At 42.1% G+C, this 19,018-nt stretch overlaps 1 protein-coding gene across 1 annotated transcript; it reads right to left on the reverse strand.

Moving 5' to 3' along the window:
- Positions 1-11,556: 11,556 nt before the first annotated feature.
- LOC145320364 (uncharacterized) lies at positions 11,557-16,352 on the reverse strand. Its single transcript, XM_080162779.1, has 5 exons — positions 16,282-16,352; positions 15,791-15,870; positions 14,245-14,316; positions 13,608-13,694; positions 11,557-11,711 (listed from the first exon to the last, which is right to left on the reverse strand). The coding sequence occupies exons 1-5, from the start codon at positions 16,331-16,333 to the stop codon at positions 11,637-11,639; spliced, it is 366 nt and encodes a 121-aa protein (XP_080018905.1). The 5' UTR covers positions 16,334-16,352; the 3' UTR covers positions 11,557-11,636.
- Between the last annotated feature and the right edge of the window lie 2,666 nt (positions 16,353-19,018).

A 19,018-nucleotide genomic window follows, 5' to 3' on the forward strand; every position in this document is an offset into this window, starting at 1 on the left:
TGTTTTCTCAGGAATCATTATTTCAAAAATAAGATAAATAGGATAATATATAAGTATATATATTTTTTAGGAATGATCACAATAAAAAGACTACATATAAAATTTGGCTGGTTTAGAGCTGTTCGACAACTGGCAGCTTATAAACAGCAAAATTACTGATGGGAAATAGAAACTCAGTCTAGGAGTGTTCAAACAGCTTGACCTTACTATTCTCGGAAGTTCATTATTGCTCAAGGATTTACCAAAAAAATATACAGGGTGGGGCAAATAAGACCGGACAAATTCTAACTTCTAAACAAATGAACATAAAATCGTCAATTTTAAAGATTTTATTGAATTTTAAAATCTGGCAAGCAAAATAGGTATATGACTATTAGATTATTCAATAAAATCGCTGCCAGCCTCAATCACCGCCTTCACCCACCCCCTGAACCGCCAGCAGGCCCTGGTCACCATGTCCCTGTCCAAGCTGGCGAATTTCTCCTTGGTGGTGGCAATGAGGGAGGTCTTTGTTGTATAGGCACGTCTATTGGTGCATGCTTCAAAGTAGCCCCAGGCCAAAAAGTTCATTGAATTAAGATCGGGTTGCTGGGAGGCCCCATTTCCTTAGGAACGTGAGTAACCGCAGGATCCAAATTCACGCAACTTTAACGCTACCCTTTGACACGGAGGCTCTTATTTGGACCACAGTTGAGCTGGAACGACGTTCTATACCTTTCGGAAATGGCATAAAGATTCAGCTAGGGTTGTCAGCGCAATCCATAGTCTAAAATGAGTTTTTAAGTTCCATATGGGTCTCTAACGTCGAGAACCGAGAAATTTTCGCGATTTCACACAATTTTTGACATCTTAAAATCTGCCACGTTTCACTTTGCCGGAGTACTACAGCCAAGCCACTTTAGATAGAGAGCTCTAGTCTTTTCTAGTGTCTTATTTATGTATTTAACAGTATCCCCAGCAAGTTGCATAACTCTACCTCATCTACAGATGGGCTGAGATCCGAATTAGTGGGCCCTAGTCGAGAATCCATATTATTCCACCGGCGCATTTTGAATCTGCCTTGTTGAACATAAGCGCGGCCAGCTCGGAGTACGAGCCCATCTTCGTCCAAAGATTTTTTTATGCTTAAAGGTAATTACCTAAGCTTTTTATAGTGGGGTCAAACGTCCTGATTGGTCAAGTAGTTTTGGCGCTATGGCCGTTTAAAGTTTGTCCGGTCTTATTTGCCCCACCCTGTATGTCTCTAGCTGTAATAGAACCACCACTTTTCTCAGAAAAATTTTTGATCTCTATCTTATAAAAAAAAAGTAATAATGTAGAAATTAAGATTTATTTAGAATTTATTCTAATTTTGGTTCCACCTAACTGACTTTGACCGGACACTACAACCGACACAGACCAGATATCTTTATAAAATCAGCTCTTGATGACATATAATTACTAAACTTAAAAAGTCATGAAGTCACAGCTCTCTATCTTACCTGCAAAAAAATGACATTGAAAAAAACTAGTGGGGGGGGGGGGGGGGGGTAAAATCCCCCCAAAAAGTTATTTGGGGTCTTATTTGTATTTTTAGCTCTGCAGTATGATTCTACAGGTGCCTCATTATATTTTAGATATATTGTGGTAATACGACACCCAGACGGACAGGCCGTTTACAGAGTTGCTTCGCTGTGACTTATGATAACAAACCCCCTGCACTAATCTTATTATATCACCATCTATCTCATGACCGCTGTTGACCCCGCACCCAGCGGTCAAACTGGCCTGCCTAAATGTGGGGAGGGGACTCAAACATGCAACTATCACGCGTCCCTCACGCGCTTATATAACCGGGAGGCGTTGCCTCCCCTTTTACCACCGCTGCCCCCACAGCCTGTCTACCGTCGGGAGCTAAGCCCTAGTGCCCCACACCCCCTTCAAACCTAACCATTGTTATAATCTGTTGTATATATATAGTAAACATAACTTGTAAATATTATTCAGTTTAAATATATCATTTCTGTATGTTTGAATCCTGCTTGTTTATTTTGGTAGAATAATTAAAGGCTAGGGCTCGTTGAATCCGAACTCGTTACCCTGTGGGCCGAGAACGCTCGGCTTACCAGAACTTGGTGTCAGCGTGTTTCAATCGAGCCTTACAGAAACTAGCCTATTCTACCTCTGATTGGACCCTTTGGCAAGTAAGGGGACAATCAGCCGCCAACTGACCCGTGAGACGGCCTTTTTAGGTCGAATTTCCATCATTTTGAACGCAATATGTGGGCCTCTGGCCTACGGCAAGCAGATTTAGCCTGCTAAAAGCGCCAGTTAAGACGCTTTTTCCGTGTCGTGTAGGAGTAGCGCTAGGTGCGCAGCCACGGCAATCGGATAATTTAGCTCAGACTGCTACAGAACTGAGTCTAAATTGGCAAGTGTAGCTGGGACAAGCCCCAGGACACCCAGGCCAAACCTACGAGACAGACAGCTGGGTGCTGGTCTCCCTAAGAAGGCAATGTGTGGCTGCGAAGCTTCAGCACACAAGTAAGCCCTACCACTGCGACGGATAGCAGATTTTGAGCCACAGGCACGGCAGGACGGGACATTCCCTGCCGCTGCCTCCCAGGATTCGAACCCGAGGCGCTGCAGGACGGGCCATTCCCTGCCGCCATTTTCGGGATTCGAACCAGCGGCGCTGTAGGACGGGTCATTCCCTACCGCCGTCACCCCTCTGAACCTTGCAGGACGGACATTCCCTGCTGCCAGTGCTTCCAGAATCACACCTAGAGCTCCTAGTGATAACAACACATAAGTGTGTATAAATGTCAACCAAGTGATAAAAATAAATATAAAATTGTTGACCCAGTGATAATTAATAAGCTCTAGTGATTCGAAGCTACAGTCTAAGCCACCATGGTAAGCGATACCACCATAGCTGCGGTTCGGCCACCACCAAAGTTTCTGCCAACCCCAGCCGAACGAGAGGCCCCCTTGTCTCAAGGGCAGGACCTCCACTTCCCCTGCCATGTCAGGGTGAGGTTTCCTACCCCTGACCCTGCCCAGCATGTACAGGTTGATTCTGGCAACCGTGTACCAGGGTCTGCTGTAATTTCTGAGCACCTCATGCACGCGATGGGCGTGCAACGCATGTTGATTCCGGACAACACCCAAATCCTGACTGCTAATGAGGAAGGCCAGCCCCTCCAGGTAATAGGAAAGTTAAAAGAGTTATATATGGCAGTCTCACACACTCTTATACTCCATCTATACCACGTGACTGTGGTCCGGAACCTCTCACACCCTCTGAACCTAGGAGGGTATTTTCTCAAGGAGTTCGGAACTAGGCTCTGTTTCGACATGCAACCACCTTGCTTGTGGGTGCGTGGGGAGTTTATCCCACTCCGTGGCGTCCCCATTGACCGGGAGACAGCCGAGAGAGAGCTAAGTTATGAGGGGCCTCTGCCAGGCCCCCTGCCTGAGCAGCCGCGTGTGGTTGAGAAAGGCACACACTGGGTGGACGCTGAGCTCAACGCACACAAGGGAGCTAACCTGCTAGCCATGGGGTTGCCCCCAGTGCCCAAGGTGCCGAGGGAGAGCCTGCCAACAACGTTTCCTGAGATTGCCAGCCCTCCAGAACCAATCTTCTCCGCCGACACCTTTATCAACGGCCAGCCGTGTCCACCTGGCCCCCTCTACCTGGGACCTCCAGCCAGTCCACCAGCCAAGCCCGAGTCCAGACCCGTCAAGTCGCGGTCTGATGTACCCGGAGCCACACTCAACTCTCAGGCCTCAGCCTCTCCCGGCGCCGTGCCCGTCAAGTCGCGGCCGGACGCCCACGGAGCCAAAGCTGGACCCAGCACTTTGGCCTCTCCCAGCGCCGAGCCCGTCAAATCGTGGCCGGACGCCCTCGGAGCCACACCTGGCTCCGACACGTCAGCCCCTCCAGAAGCCGAGCCCGTCAAGTCGCGGCCGGTGGGTCCCGGAGCCAAAGCTGACCCCGCACCAGCCACGTATAGGCTAAGCGCTGTCACCCCAACTGATGGCCAGCCACCCCAGCTCCGCACAGCCAAGCGGGTGGTCCTGCCTGGCCGCGGGGTCATGGCGGTCCCTGTTGAGCTAGTAGGCCATCGCACCAAGGATGCCATCCAACTAGCTGCCCCAGAACAGAGGTTTGGGGAGGATCTTGTTATTCCAGAGGGCCTGTATGCCCACAGGCCTGGCTCTGCCACTGTGTTTAGAGTACTGGTGGTCAATGAAGGGGAGATGCCCCTCTTGCTGGATGCTGGCCTCCCAGTGGCAGGGGAGCTGGTCAAACCTGACATTCTAGAGGTCTCTGATACGCCTCCCCCGCGTCTCCACTCGTTCCAAGAACCTGCTGAGCCTATAGAAATGCAGGAGTTGTGGGAGGCCCTGGAGATGGAAGACAATGAGTTCCTACGCAAGGACCCCTTGCTCAAGAAGGAGGTCTGGACTATGTTGTCAGAATACAGGGACGTCTTCTCCAATTCTACCCCCGGCTGCACAGATGTGGTTGAGTTGCAGCTGCGCCTCAAGCCAGGGACCCAGCCGATCCGCCAGAGATTTAGGGATCTGAACCCGCGGCAAGAGGCTGAACTGGAGAAACAACTGGACACCTGGCTACAGGAGGGAGTTATAGAGCCGTCAGACTCCGCCTGGAGCAGCCCCCTGGTGCCCATCAAGAAGAAGGACGGGAGCACCCGCTGGGCCGTCGACTACAGAGCCCTCAACAAGTGTCTGGAACTGGACAGCTACCCCCTGCCTAGGATCCAGCAGTTGGTGGAACGAGCTGGCGGGCACCGTGTCTACAGTGCTTTAGACGCGGTGGCCGCATACTACACCATCCGTGTGTCCGAGGACAGCCGGCCCTGCACCGCCTTCACCACCCCCAGGGGCTTGTATCAATGGAAAAGGATGCCCTTTGGCCTGGCTACGGCACCGTCTGTCTATTCCAGGTTCATTGCAGGGGTCCTAAACCCACTAGGCACAGCCAACCTCCAGTCATACCTTGACGACGTCCTGACCTTCCACCAGGATACCTGGGCCCACCTGGCCAGGCTCCGAGAGGTCTTGGAAGCCCACCGCAGGGGAGGGATCCGCCTCAAGCCAGCCAAGACCAAGCTGTTCCGATCCAAGGTGGATTATCTGGGCCACACCCTCAGCCGTGAGGGGATAGCCATGCAGGAGGACTATATTGACCGTATCTTGGACTGGCCAGCCCCTAGCACCCCCAAGGATTTGCTGGCGCTGCTGGGGTTCTTTGGATACTACCGCCTGTTCATCCCAGAGTATGCAGACCTCACCTACGAGATGAATCGACAGAAGACGGCCAAGGCCCTAACCTGGACGCCTGAGATGGAAGCCCAGCTGCTGCAACTCAAGGACAAGTTCCGCAAGGCCCCCATCCGAGCGCCGCCCAGGTTTGATTTGCCAGCGGTGTTCCAGCTCACCACAGATTTCAGCAGCCGCGCCATCTCTGCCATACTGAGTCAATGTCAGGATGGCAAGGAGAGGCTGATTGCCGCCGTGGGGCGCAAGACAACCGACCCTGAGACGCGCTACCCGTCCTGGAAGGGAGAGATGGCCGCCATTATGTATGGGATCCGAAAATTCCACGGCATCTTGTCCTACCGCAGCTTCCAGATCAACACTGATTCCTCTGCCTTGCTACAGATGAAATCACTGAACACATCCACAGGGATGGTGGCCCGCTGGCAGGAGGAGCTAGCGGCCTTAGACTTTACCGTCTGCCACAGGCCTGGCACCCAGAATACCAACGCCGACGCCCTCAGCCGCCGGGAAGATGCCAACATGCCAACGGCTAGCGCCGAAGAATTAGCAGAGCAGGCTGAGTATATCCACAACCTTTGCCAGCTAGGGGAGTCCGCAGCTAGCCGGCCTCCTGCCGCCCGACTGGATCCAGCTAGAGTATTGGAGGCCCAGACACAGGACCCCCTTCTGCTCCGTGTCCGCCAATGGGTGGCTGATGGCAAAGCCCCAACTAAGGCTGAGCTGCGTGGCAAGGAACGAGACAAGCAGCAGTACGCCAGCCGCTTCCCAGCCCTGGGGCTTGACGAGCATGGCTGCCTCACCACCACTGACCAGACTCTGACAGGGGAGAGGACAAGATACCTGCTGCCTTCGGCCCTCCAGCAGGACGCGTTCTTTCTAGCCCATGGGACCCCCATGGCTGGGCACTTTGGGATGGACGCAACTATCGCCCGCGTTGCCATGCACTTCTGGTGGCCCAACCTGGCCCGTGACGTCCGTCTGATGGTACAAACTTGCCCTGAGTGTGTCCAGAAAGTTACCAAGGAGAGGCTGAAGCAGGGGATCCACGTGCCCTCCCGCCAGGGGTATCCACAGCAAGTCCTATTCATCGACCTGGTGGGGCCACTGCCAGAGACCCCAGCTGGGAACCGCTACATCCTCACCTGCCAAGATGGATTCAGCCGGTTTGTCAGCCTCTACGCCATCCCCAACAAGCGCACCCTCATGGTGGCTGAAGCCCTGTTGCACCGCCACCTGGCCACGTTCGGATGCCCCCTGAAGATCCATTCCGACAATGGAATGGAATTTACCGGCCAGGTATTCCAGGAACTACCCTCCAGGCTTGAGATTGGCCTGACACATCCACCACCCTACAACCCGCAGTCCAACCGAGTGGAGAGGTTTCATAGGACGCTCAACACAGGCATGCGCCTGTTCCTAGACAGAGACGATAACAACTGGGAGCCCCACCTGCCTGCCATCGCCTTCGCATACAACACCAAGGCCTGCAGATCCACTGGCGTGACCCCGTTCCTGGCCTTCTTTGGGAGAGAGGCCAAACTTCCGGTGGACATGGTACTACGGCTGCCAGAGACCGAATATGCTTCAGTTCCAGCCAACGTCCAAGCTCTCTTGCAGCGCTACTATGCAGTGTATGATGCCATCCAGCAGAAGGAGGAGGGAGCCATCAGGAGGAGCGCGGCAGCTTACGAAGGCACGGCCAAGTATGAGGTTGGAGACTTGGTCTGGTACCTGGCCCCCCGCCTGGTGCCAGGGAAGGCAGCCAAGATTACCAAGAGATGGACTGGCCCCTGGAAAGTAGTGAGGAAAGCTACAGAAGTCCATTATGTCATTAAACCTGCCTCTCCAGTAGCCAGGATCTCAGAAGTTACCGCGCATGTAGGCCGACTGCGCAAATACACTGGAGATGTGACTGCCCACCAGATCCCAGCAGACATCCAAGTTGACATAGACGGCGACGAGGATGCCACCGAGCTGCCAGTTGGAGCGGCGGCGCCCGCAGCTAGCGACCCAGGACAGCTCCCAGTGCACCAGCCAGCCGCAGCCGCCCCACAGCCTAGCGGCCAAGATCGTGACCCAGTAGAGGAGAACCTGCAGGAGCAGCCCAACGAACCACCGCCGCCGCCGCCCGCTCCAGAGCCACCCAGAGATGCCATCTGGAACCCTGACGCAGACATGGAGAACCTGCCAGCCAGCAGCGAGCCTGTAGGAGAAGAGCCAGCCACTGCGATGGAAGAGGCCGCCCCAGAAGATGAAGCTGAAGCCATGTGCCCCCTGCTGATGACAGCCATCCCCATCCGGGTAGGAGCTAGGAGACCAAGCAACCTGAATCAAGCAGGCGCCCCCATGGAGTTCTATGCACCCTTTGCCATCGCCATTCCACCCTTAGGAACCATCAGAGTCTGCCTAGGCCTCCGTGTCCAGCTACCAGCCGAGACAGAACTAATCCTGCAGACAAGGCAAAATTTCCAGCGGCGGGGCTTGGCCGTCGCCAACCCACGCCTAGAAGCCAACCAGGAGCTGACAATGCTGATAACCAACCACAGTCAGACCGAGCAACGAGTGTCCCAGGGAGCCTGTGTAGCCCGAGCTGTCCTCCATCGAGCTGTGCCCCAAGAACTGCCTGTCCTGCGCAGGCATAGGCTGTCGTATCCCCAGGTTCAAGGCCTGGTGGCTCAGGAGCCACGCAACCCTTGAAGGGGAGGTTGTGGTAATACGACACCCAGACGGACAGGCCGTTTACAGAGTTGCTTCGCTGTGACTTATGATAACAAACCCCCTGCACTAATCTTATTATATCACCATCTATCTCATGACCGCTGTTGACCCCGCACCCAGCGGTCAAACTGGCCTGCCTAAATGTGGGGAGGGGACTCAAACATGCAACTATCACGCGTCCCTCACGCGCTTATATAACCGGGAGGCGTTGCCTCCCCTTTTACCACCGCTGCCCCCACAGCCTGTCTACCGTCGGGAGCTAAGCCCTAGTGCCCCACACCCCCTTCAAACCTAACCATTGTTATAATCTGTTGTATATATATAGTAAACATAACTTGTAAATATTATTCAGTTTAAATATATCATTTCTGTATGTTTGAATCCTGCTTGTTTATTTTGGTAGAATAATTAAAGGCTAGGGCTCGTTGAATCCGAACTCGTTACCCTGTGGGCCGAGAACGCTCGGCTTACCAGAATATCTTTGAAAAATAGGTTAAAAACAGTATGTGACAATTTTTATTTATTTTACAAATTTTACAACTAAACTAATAACAATGATGCCAAGTTGGATTCCAACACCAGAAAGACAGTTTCAGTAGGTAATTGTATCTAAAAACAGAATTTTACATTTTTGAATGGGTAACCTAAGTTTTGTAAATAAAATCCATAATTTAAATTATTTAATTCACAACATTCAGGGTATTCCTAAATCTGGACCATCCTTGCAAAGATGTAAACAAAATAATATATCAAGTACAAATAAGAGAAAGATACAAGGTTTTTTATCATACAAAATGTTATTTAGTAAATCCAATAAAATTAAACATTATAAATTTTACTTGAATAAAAATGGAACTTCTTCTGCATATAAGCTTTCTCCAGCATAATGTTCAATATAAGGTTTGGAAAGGCAGGTATGATACTCTAAGTTTTGTTCTTCAATTATCCAAAAAACTGGCTAGATAAATAAAATAGCTATAAGAAATCATTTTTGAGTAACTGTTTTAGATATTTAGTCAAAATGTTGTCAAATAAAAAAATAAGATTTTATTTACCATATAATTGTACAGACATGGGATCATATACACCTAAGTAGATTAAATATTGGTAATATTAGATACGTAAACACCCAATACTTGATAGTTTTACACACTTTAGAATATCATAAATAAATACTTTGTTGATCCTAAATTTTTTTTCTTATCAATTGAAATTAATAAGATTGCCACTTTTAAAATTAAATATCTAGTTTAACTTTCTACCTTAATTCTCTGGATGTTTATATCTCATCAAGTGATAACCTCCCTAAAAGTAAAATTTATAATTATTTTAATGTTTAAGATATTATAAGCAATTGCTATTCCTAAATATTTTATTTTGTTATGCTGGTGTATATTAATTTCGCCAATTTCGATCTCGGTAACCACTGAACCGATCGGATTCTACTCCTCAGGGTATATACCTATTGGTCCTGTGGTGGTTTTAAGCTATTTTCTTGGGGGGGGGGGGGTGAGACACCCCTAATCCCCCAAAAAACAAAAAATCCCCCCCCTCCATTTTTTTGTTTATGGGGAAGTTTGTTCACATAAAACTACTGGCAGCACCAGTAACTTATTTCTTTTTAAAATTACTTCTTGGGGCAAAGCCCCTAGAGGAAAGCCAAAGCCGCTAGTATTATATAAATCCACTGCTATTTATCAAGAGCAACAGGATGTCTGCTTAACTGTGTGTCAATGTTTAAGATCTTGCTAACCGCTGATTTTCCTTTACAGTGAAGCTTCTTATAGGTTCAGAGAAATGTATTCGAAAAATCAGAGTAATTTTAAAATTTTGTGGAATTTATTTCCAGTAGTGCTTAGAACTGATTATTATCAACGGGAATGGAACCGGTTGCTAATTTAATTTTTGTTTCAAGATTAAAGTAAAAGAATAGAGGGGGACCGGTGGTACTTTCTATATGTAACTACTAGCGGCTACGCCCCTAGAGGCCTGTAGGGGCACTTGAGGAGGGGAGAGTGGAATTTGATAAACCAATTTCTTATTTTAGATTTTAAAAGAAAAAGTTAAAAAAAATTTGGGGGGGGGGGCGAAATTTTTTTTTTTTTTGGGGGGGGGGTTGTACCCCCCCTAATTTTTAATTTTAGTTAAAAAAATATTTTTTTTTTGGGGGGGGGGATTTTTCATTTTTTGGGGTGGTTAGGGGTGTCCCACCCCCCAAGAAAATAGTTATAAACCTTCCCGGGACCTATGAGAAGCTACCCTGTTAAGGAGAACCCGATCGGTTCAGCGGTTAGCGAGATCCTTCGGTACAAACAAACACAGAGACACACAGACATCCTGTTACTTTAGTATAAGGATATCCAAGGGATGAGGTTTTTCCGACTTTCCATTGGGTATCTGAATATCTGCCAATAGCATTAGAAATATAAACACGGCCAAGTCTCTACAAAAGAGCAAATAGCTAGCAGACTAAAAAGGTCTCCGTCACTTAGGCCGGATAGTTGTCTGGATTATACAGGGTGGGGCAAATAAGACCGGACAAACTTTAAACGACCATAGCACCAAAACTACTTGACCAATCAGGACGTTTGACCACACTATAAAAAGCTTAGGTAATGACTTTTTAGCACAAAAAAATCTTTGGACGAAGATGGACATGTACAACGAGCTGGCCGCTTATATGTTCAACAAGGCTTATTCCAAATGCGCCGGTGGTTTAATCTGGATTCTAGACTAGGGCCCACTAAATCTGACCTCAGCCCCTCTGTAGGTGAGGTAGAGTTATGCAACTTGCTGGGTATACTGTTAGATACATAAGTAAGACACTAAAAAAGACTAGAGCTCTCTATCTGAAATGGCTTGGCCGTAGTACTCCAACAAAGTGCAACGGGGCAGATTTTGAGATGTAAAAAACGTCACAAATCCGTGAAAATTTATCGGTTCTTGACTTCAGGGACCCACATTGAACTTTAAAACTCACTTTAGACTATGGGTTGCGCTCACAACCCTAGCTGAAACTTCATGCCATTTCTAAAAAGGTAAAGAACGTCGTTCTAGCTCAACTGTGGGCCAAATAAGAGCCTCCGTGTATAAGGGTAGCTTGAAAGTTGTGCGAATTTGGATCCTGCGGTTACTCACGTTCCTAAGGAAATGTGGCCTCCCAGAAGCCCGATCTTAATTCAATGGACTTTTGGGCCTGGGGCTACTTTAAAGCATGCACCAATAGACGTGCCCATACCACAAAGACCTCCCTCATTGCCACTATCAAGGAGAACTACGCCAGCTTGGACAGGTATATTTTGACCTGGACCTACCGGCGGTTGAGAAGGTGGGTAGAGACGGTAATTAGGGATGGCGGCGATTTTAATTGAATAATCTAATAGTCATATACCTATTTTGCTTGCCAGTTTTTAAAATTCAATAAAATCTTTAAAATTGACGATTTTATGTTCATTTGTTTAGAAGTTAGAATTTGTCCGGTCTTATTTGCCCCACCCTGTACATCTATACATTTTTTTAATAGAAGCTTTAATATTTCATTTTAAAATATTTTTTTTATTTTTTAAAAGATTTAATGCTTTCATTCTTGTATTTTTATTTTATCTAATTGTAACAATATTAGAATCTTCTCAATCTTTATGAACAAAAATGTGTATCCACTGCATAAGGTTTTTAATTGCTTTATCCATGAATTCAGGCAATACCTAAAAAACAAAAAAAATGATTAATGTTTAACTGTACTCTATTTTGTAGTAATGGGTCGATATTTTTAAATTGTAACTTTCTATATGTTTGGAAAGGTTTATAACAATTTTCAGAAATCAAAGGTCAAGGCATAGTGAATTAGCTTATCCCAACAATGAAATTAATTCGGGAAAAAATCATGAAACCTATGCGCGATTTTCAGCTGTCGTTGTGGGGAAACACTTAATAGAATTGACGACATTTTATCTGCCCCCCTAAATATCATTTTAAATTTATTTGACTTGTTGGTTATACCTTATTCCTTTATAATAAACTTGCGGATTCGCCCCCATTCTAGAGGCTTTGCCCTAAGAGGTAATTAAGAAAAAAAAAAAATTTAGTACCACTGGAGCTGCGACCACTAATTTAAATTTTTTTTTTAAATTGAGGGTGATTTTTTTTTTGGGGGGGGGGGGGGTTGGGGTTGTTCCAACCCCCAAGAAAATAGCCTAAAACTACCACAGGACCAGTTAGTATATTCCCGGAAGAGTAGAATCCGATCGGTTGAGTGGTTTCTATGATCCTAAGGGGCAGACAGACGGACGGACAGACAGACATCAAGCTACTTTGTTTCTAATAAAGGGGAAGGGTGTTCCCAGTGCTTAATAGGAACTTTGTGCGAAAGAACCTTTTTCGCTAACATAATAAATATGATGATTTTCCATCTGACCCCAAAATTCGTCAATCCTGAAAAAGGAATTCATACAGCAGACAAAACACCTTGCAATTTTTCGAGTGTATAGCTAGAGTTTATAGAAAGCTAACTTTATTCTATGGAATTCAACTATTCATATAAGCTAACTTGTCATAGGTTTCGTGATGTGCATCACGCTATACTAGGAAATAAATTTATCCCCAATACCATTGAACATACAGTAATAGTTATTTCTCGCATCAATTTATAACCAGCTTTCCGCGGATATTGAATATTGAAAAAAACTGGCTTTAATCTTATGTTTGTACATTTTTATATATTCATAGAAAGCTGGATATAATACGATGCTATACATAGTTTTTTTTCGTATGGATGAGAACCGGTTCTTATCCACCGGATTCAAATGAATACCAGAAAATATTTACTTGGTCATTCGATCTGTCATGATACACAGGGAGTAAGGGAGGGGACAATGGGCAATTAATTCAATTTAAGAGGGTTCACTGAAAAGCAATGAAAACCAGATTTATCAAGAAAATTTTACCAAAATTGTAAAGGGATCATGGTAACCTAATTTAGAACAAAATTAGTTCTAAGAAAAAAATCATTTACTTTAAAATTAAATTATCAACACATCACAATGTAGTAAACATTCTGTAATTAATCACTAGAAAAATCTTGTTTAGAACTACTCAACCCTTCTGATATATTTATAACTGACCCCGAAATTCAAGCGGTTCTTAGATTATTTAATACATAAATATCACAGTAGAGTTTCTATACACGAAAAGACATTTTCTTGGGAAAAAATATTTGTTAAAACCAGCGATAAATAACAAACTTTTCTGTCTGCATATTTAAAACTAGCTCAGCTAGTTAGCGGGGCATTGATGCGCAAGTCCCCAAAATCAGTAAGAATCTGCTGTATTCCTGCACATTCCCTTTAAGCCAGTCCCCAAAGTCTGAGACTCCTTAAAAATTGAATATTCGATCCATTGTCTCCTCCCTTACTCCCTGCATGATACAACAATATAATAATCGAATAAAATTTACTGGATGTTCATTGGTACAGAAAAATTCAACCGTTTATCTTGAATAACAGCCGGGAAAATCAAATCTTATCCATAGTATTACGGACTAATGGACGAACAGACAGACAAAGTGAAGTATAAAGTAGCCTCACTCTGCTAAAAATATTTACCATTTCTTTATTGTTGGTAGAAATAGAAAGAATTGGCTCCTTTAGATCTGGGTCAAAATAATCATATTCATTTTCTTTCTTTTCTATCTATAATAATAAAAAGAAGCATTTGATAGTGCCTTATAAAGAATGACGTCATACAATACAAATGACCAATGATAGGCAAGTATACATTTTACCATTTGTCAATATCAATGTTTTCTGGCCAGTCATTGGTCATTTATATAGTATGACGTCATTTTTTAGGCACTATCAACTGCTTCTAAAAAGACAAAGATGTCAATATCCAAAAGAAGCGTAGGATAAAATTATCGTAGATGAACAAAGTAAGATATAGAACAGATGTACAGTGATCATAAAAATAAAGTGACCAAGAAATAGCATAAAATCATGAATTTGTACGAAAATAAATGTGTTTGTCATTTGTACAAGTCCTAACTGTGCATGGTAATGAATTGTGCATACTTACAGGTCAAGACATTTCCCATACTATCCCTATTAAAGTCACTGCCAGACAAAGTATAAGAAGGTACCATTTTAAAGTCTTTAATATGACGCTGTGTGGTCAAGTCTCGAACCCGACACCTTCCCACAGCAAGCACGCTATCATTGACGCAAATTCCGCTGGTTTACCTACCACATTAGTATCATCAAACTCCATGACAGCCACAAGTTCAACATGATAATCTTCATAGTCATCAACATAATCCTTAATTAGTTAGTTAGCGTAAATTCCAAATATTTATTATTCTTTCGCCAACTAAACAATAATATATTTTTGGACATCCAGACATAGGTGTTGCACTCCAAGTTTTTAGTAGCGAAGCTATTCTATAATTCACTTTGTCCGTCTGTCAGTCAGTCTGTCTGTAACGCTATAGGGGAAACGTGATTTTCTCTGCTCCTATTCAACATATACAGCTGAAATTTTTAGTGAGGATTCCAATTACATATGCCCATCTAATCTATATGTTGTTTTGTCCATCTGTCTGTTATTTAGGGTGCTAGTTCGATTCCTAGATTTCGTGATTTTCTCAATTCCTTTTCAAGATAGAGTGCTGAAATTTTTTAGGTATTAATTAATTTTAGATTCTACTTATTTTCACCAAGTTTTGTTAAGATTTGTCTATCAATTGGGGTGCTAAATCAATTCCTAGATATTAAGTTTTCGGGATTTTAAAAGGTTGCGCGATTTAAAGGTTTTCTGTTTTACCTGTTTTATCATGTTTAATGTTTATTGTATTACACTGCTCTATATCCATTTATGCCCGATATCCATTCATAATTTTTGACCTTCGCTACTTATGGATGTTGTCATCCTTGTTTTTATATTATTAATGGAATTTAAGGATGATTTTCAACATGGTACCTAACAAGCAGAAACCCCTACCTCTTAATTCTAATAAATTGAAAATAAGGGAGGGGTTCGTTTTTTCCTGATAACTTGCCCTGTAGTGGCCCTAGCCTTTCAAAGAATTCACCTGTAGTGCCCTAACACTGTAGTGCTAAGCTGTACCTAAAATAGCTCAACCCAACTAAATATTAGAAACCTAAATTGTCGACAAAAATTCCCCTGTCTCAATATCCACGTATTCTATATCCATTCATACAAACATATATATACAGTGTGTTTTTTTTATGAGAATTTTTTTGAAAGCAATTTTACCCCACTTATAGTTATCAGAATTTATTGATTAATGGCTTATTTTCTTCGTTTTTTAATGCAATTAATAGGATACCAAAAAAATATTTCAGTTTTTATTTAAAAAGTACAGAAAAATCTAAAGTTCAAAACTTAGGTGTCAACATATAAAAATGTTTTTTGCGCATTTTTCTTTAAAAAATTGGATTTTCTGTAGTCGACTTTGGGGGGCCAGTACTCCCTCCCTGGTTGGGATATGACCTTCAAACTTTGATATGTTCTAGTACATGTCCCTAATAGTATCTGTATACATTTTTAGCTTTATATCTCAACTTTGAAGTGTTTTGACACTTAAGTTTTGAATTCTAGATTTTACTGTACTTTTTAAATAAAAACTGAAATATTTTTTATTTTTCTATTAATTGCATTAAAAATTAATCATTAAATTCTGATAACTATAAGTGGGATAGAATTGCTTTCAAAAAAGTTCTCATAAAAAAAACACACTTTATATATAAAGACAATAATGAAAAATGTTTACCATTTGAGCTGTTGCCTGATCTAAATTTTCTTGCCACACCCACTCAGAACCTGTCCAGACATAATCACTCCAGCCAGGCACTAGGGTTGGCCGGATACATATTTGGCCGTAAACCGGATAATAGTTATTTCTCGCATCGTATTATAAACAGCTTTTCGCGGATGTAGAATGTACAATTGTAAGATTAAAACCAGTTTTTTATTAGCGCCGGATTCGAATGAAAAAAAGGTTAAAACTTTAAAATTAGTAACTATTAGGTTGATCCTACTTCTAAGCAATTAATCTAATGAACTTTTGCTATCATTTGACTAAGTTCTACTTTCTTGGGTCGGTAAAACTCAACCAAAAATTTATGAAATAGTGCTTGTGACTGTTTCTTAACATGGTTTTTTGCTGTATAGTATACAAAATTATATTGTCCGGCCAGAAGGTTTCAATTTCCGGTTTCCGGTCGGATATTGAAAAAGGTCAGATATCCGGCCAAACCCTACCAGGCACACACAATAATAGTGTACTTAACATTGTTATTTGTAAAATTGACATTTTTGATTATAATAATTCTAGAAAACAAGGCCGGATGACAATATCCACAAACAAAAATTCATCAACAAGGACAAACATAAACACTTGCAGAGTGTCAGAACTAAAAAGGAGAATAAACAAAATTAAAAGTAAATTTGGTCAAAAGAGCTTAAACACAGGATACTGTTTAAAGACATGCTCAATTTTTATGACTCGATTATAGAGATACCTAGCCTATAATATTGCATATCTTATTAAAAATTGATATCAAAAGGTTAAAAATCAACATGTTTTAAATAGACGTTCTGTCTTTATTGTATCTTACTGTTTAAGTCAACATGCAAAGTTTGAAATCGATAGGAAAATTCTAACATATCTAAATTAACTAAAAGAGCTAACCCTTTACAGACGGACGAGATGATGCTAATTATAGAAAAGCTTCACTTTCAAAAATTCTAAAAGTAATTCATGAAACAAATTAATGAAAAAGATTAAAGCAAAAAAGTGATTTAAAAAGGAATAAGTATTCAACTTATTAAAAAAAATGGTGTCTTTAAATATTTTTATTGGTATAAATCACGGCTCGGCAGGCGCGACAAATCTTCAAAGAAGGTGTCCTAACTTTTGTTATTTTTTAACACATTCGTGACGAGATCCCAAAGTTCAAAGTTTTGATTAAACAGGGTTCAACAAAATAGATTTTTTCAATAATCATTCAACAGAATTCAAAAAGTAAGGTGTCAAATTAAAGATCTTTCTATTTTTGTTCATAATGGCGATTCTATTTTTTTTTGTTGCGTTTTTGTACCCTAAAACGAACTGATTTAAAAAAAAACTTAACTTACTTCAAAAATAAGAGTTTTACAAAAAAAAACTATTCTATATCAAAATTCTATAGTTACATCTACTACTTACTAAAAAGACTGACTAGCTAGTTTTTAAAAAATCACAAAAGGTTCAAAGTTTTTTTTTCAACGGGGTTCAACAAAATAGCTTTTTTCAATAATTACTCAACAGAACTCAAATAGTAAGGTATCTTAAAAACTTATATATGTTATAACATTATGTTGCTAATAATCTCATAACTAACTTCAAAAATATTTCACAAAAAAAAACGATTTAATATCTAAATTCTATGGATCATTTTACATCTACTACTTACTAAAAACATCGACTAGCTTAGTAGCTTTTTAAATAAATCACAAAAGTTAGGACACCTTCTTTCAAGCCTTTTGGATGCTTTAAAATTTAATTTTGAAAGGAGGTATTTTTTGGGTCAGGTTTAGACTCAGGTTTAAGATTGAAAAGGGTTGATTTCCTTAAGGCTTACAGGAGGCTGACGGTCGGCTGTCGAGCCCTGATATAAATAGTTAGTAACATAAAGCACTATCAATGTAATCAATATTTAGCACATAACATTGAATGATTGAACGTGTTAATTAAAATACAACTAATGTCATTAATCTATAACTAAATTCGCTTTTTGTTTGCATTCAAGGGGGATTTTTACAATTAAGCATTTTTTTTTATTTCTAAATCATTTTTATTTCTTTTGAAGGTTATATACCCGATAATGGGGAAGGTTGTTAAACAACGTAACCTTTATAGTGGGCTCCAAGGCATTAAAATCGCAAATTTCAGACAACCGACTCTTTGATCTTTATCTATGGCATTGAAACCTATAAATATCCGATGGATTAGAACCGATTCCTAGCCATACTGAGACCTCATGTATGGCAACCTATTACAGACAATTTTTCATGAATATTAAAATAAAAATCATTATATTAATACCAGTTTTACATTTTGATGTCCGCGGTAAGCTGTCTATTATACGATGCGATAAAAAAAAACTAATTTTGTATTATTTGCTGTTATGAATTAATCCCCAAATTAATAAATTTTACATATACATATAAATAATGAATATTATATATTAGAAATATGGATGCGATATTTCAAGGTCATTTTTTTTACAGCAAAGCTATATTTCTGCCTGTCCGTTTAAAGCAAACTATCTCGGTTACAGCTGATCGGGTTGGGCATTGATTTATTGTTAGAGAAGATTTCTACTGTATTCATTATATGGGTCAATTTATTTTGTTGGTGGTGTGGAGTAAAAAAGCAACTAGGAAGGGGACATTGAGCTGTTTATTACTTTAGTCCCCAAGGTTTTATGATTTCGTTTTCTTACTCGTTGGGGACTTTTATTAAATTTTGATTGGTGGTTTCATCAAGTTGAGTGCCCAAACGTATCAACCACTAATTGAGTCCCAAAGAAGGGGTAATTTTTTGTATCATCATTGGGGATCTACATCAATTTATCAGGTATAGTCTTATCCCTTTAGATCCCTATTTAAAAAGAGCCTCCAGGAATTTTTTTTATTTATAAACTGAAGTAAAATCCTTATTAGGTTGTAAACTTTCTTCGCCCCTAACCCGTAAGGAAAACAATTTCCTAGATCTCTAGCTTCATACAAAAGAAACATTACTTCTTTATATTACAGGTCAAAATTATTATCTTACCGCCTTGCATACTTGATTCTTCTTGGATTTTTCTATTTGGAGAAATGAAGGGGAAAGCCTCATGCACAGTGATGCAAAAAGACTAACTGCTGGGAGGGGGGGGGGGGGGGGGGGTGAGTAAGGTTTTTAAAATTGATATTCCAAGATCAAAATAATTAATAGATTAGGAAAGTTTAATTT

The sequence above is a fragment of the Acartia tonsa genome, chromosome 5 (assembly GCF_053477335.1).
Source record: "Acartia tonsa isolate MP-2025a chromosome 5, ASM5347733v1, whole genome shotgun sequence".
In the NCBI taxonomy this organism is placed as follows: domain Eukaryota; kingdom Metazoa; phylum Arthropoda; class Copepoda; order Calanoida; family Acartiidae; genus Acartia; species Acartia tonsa.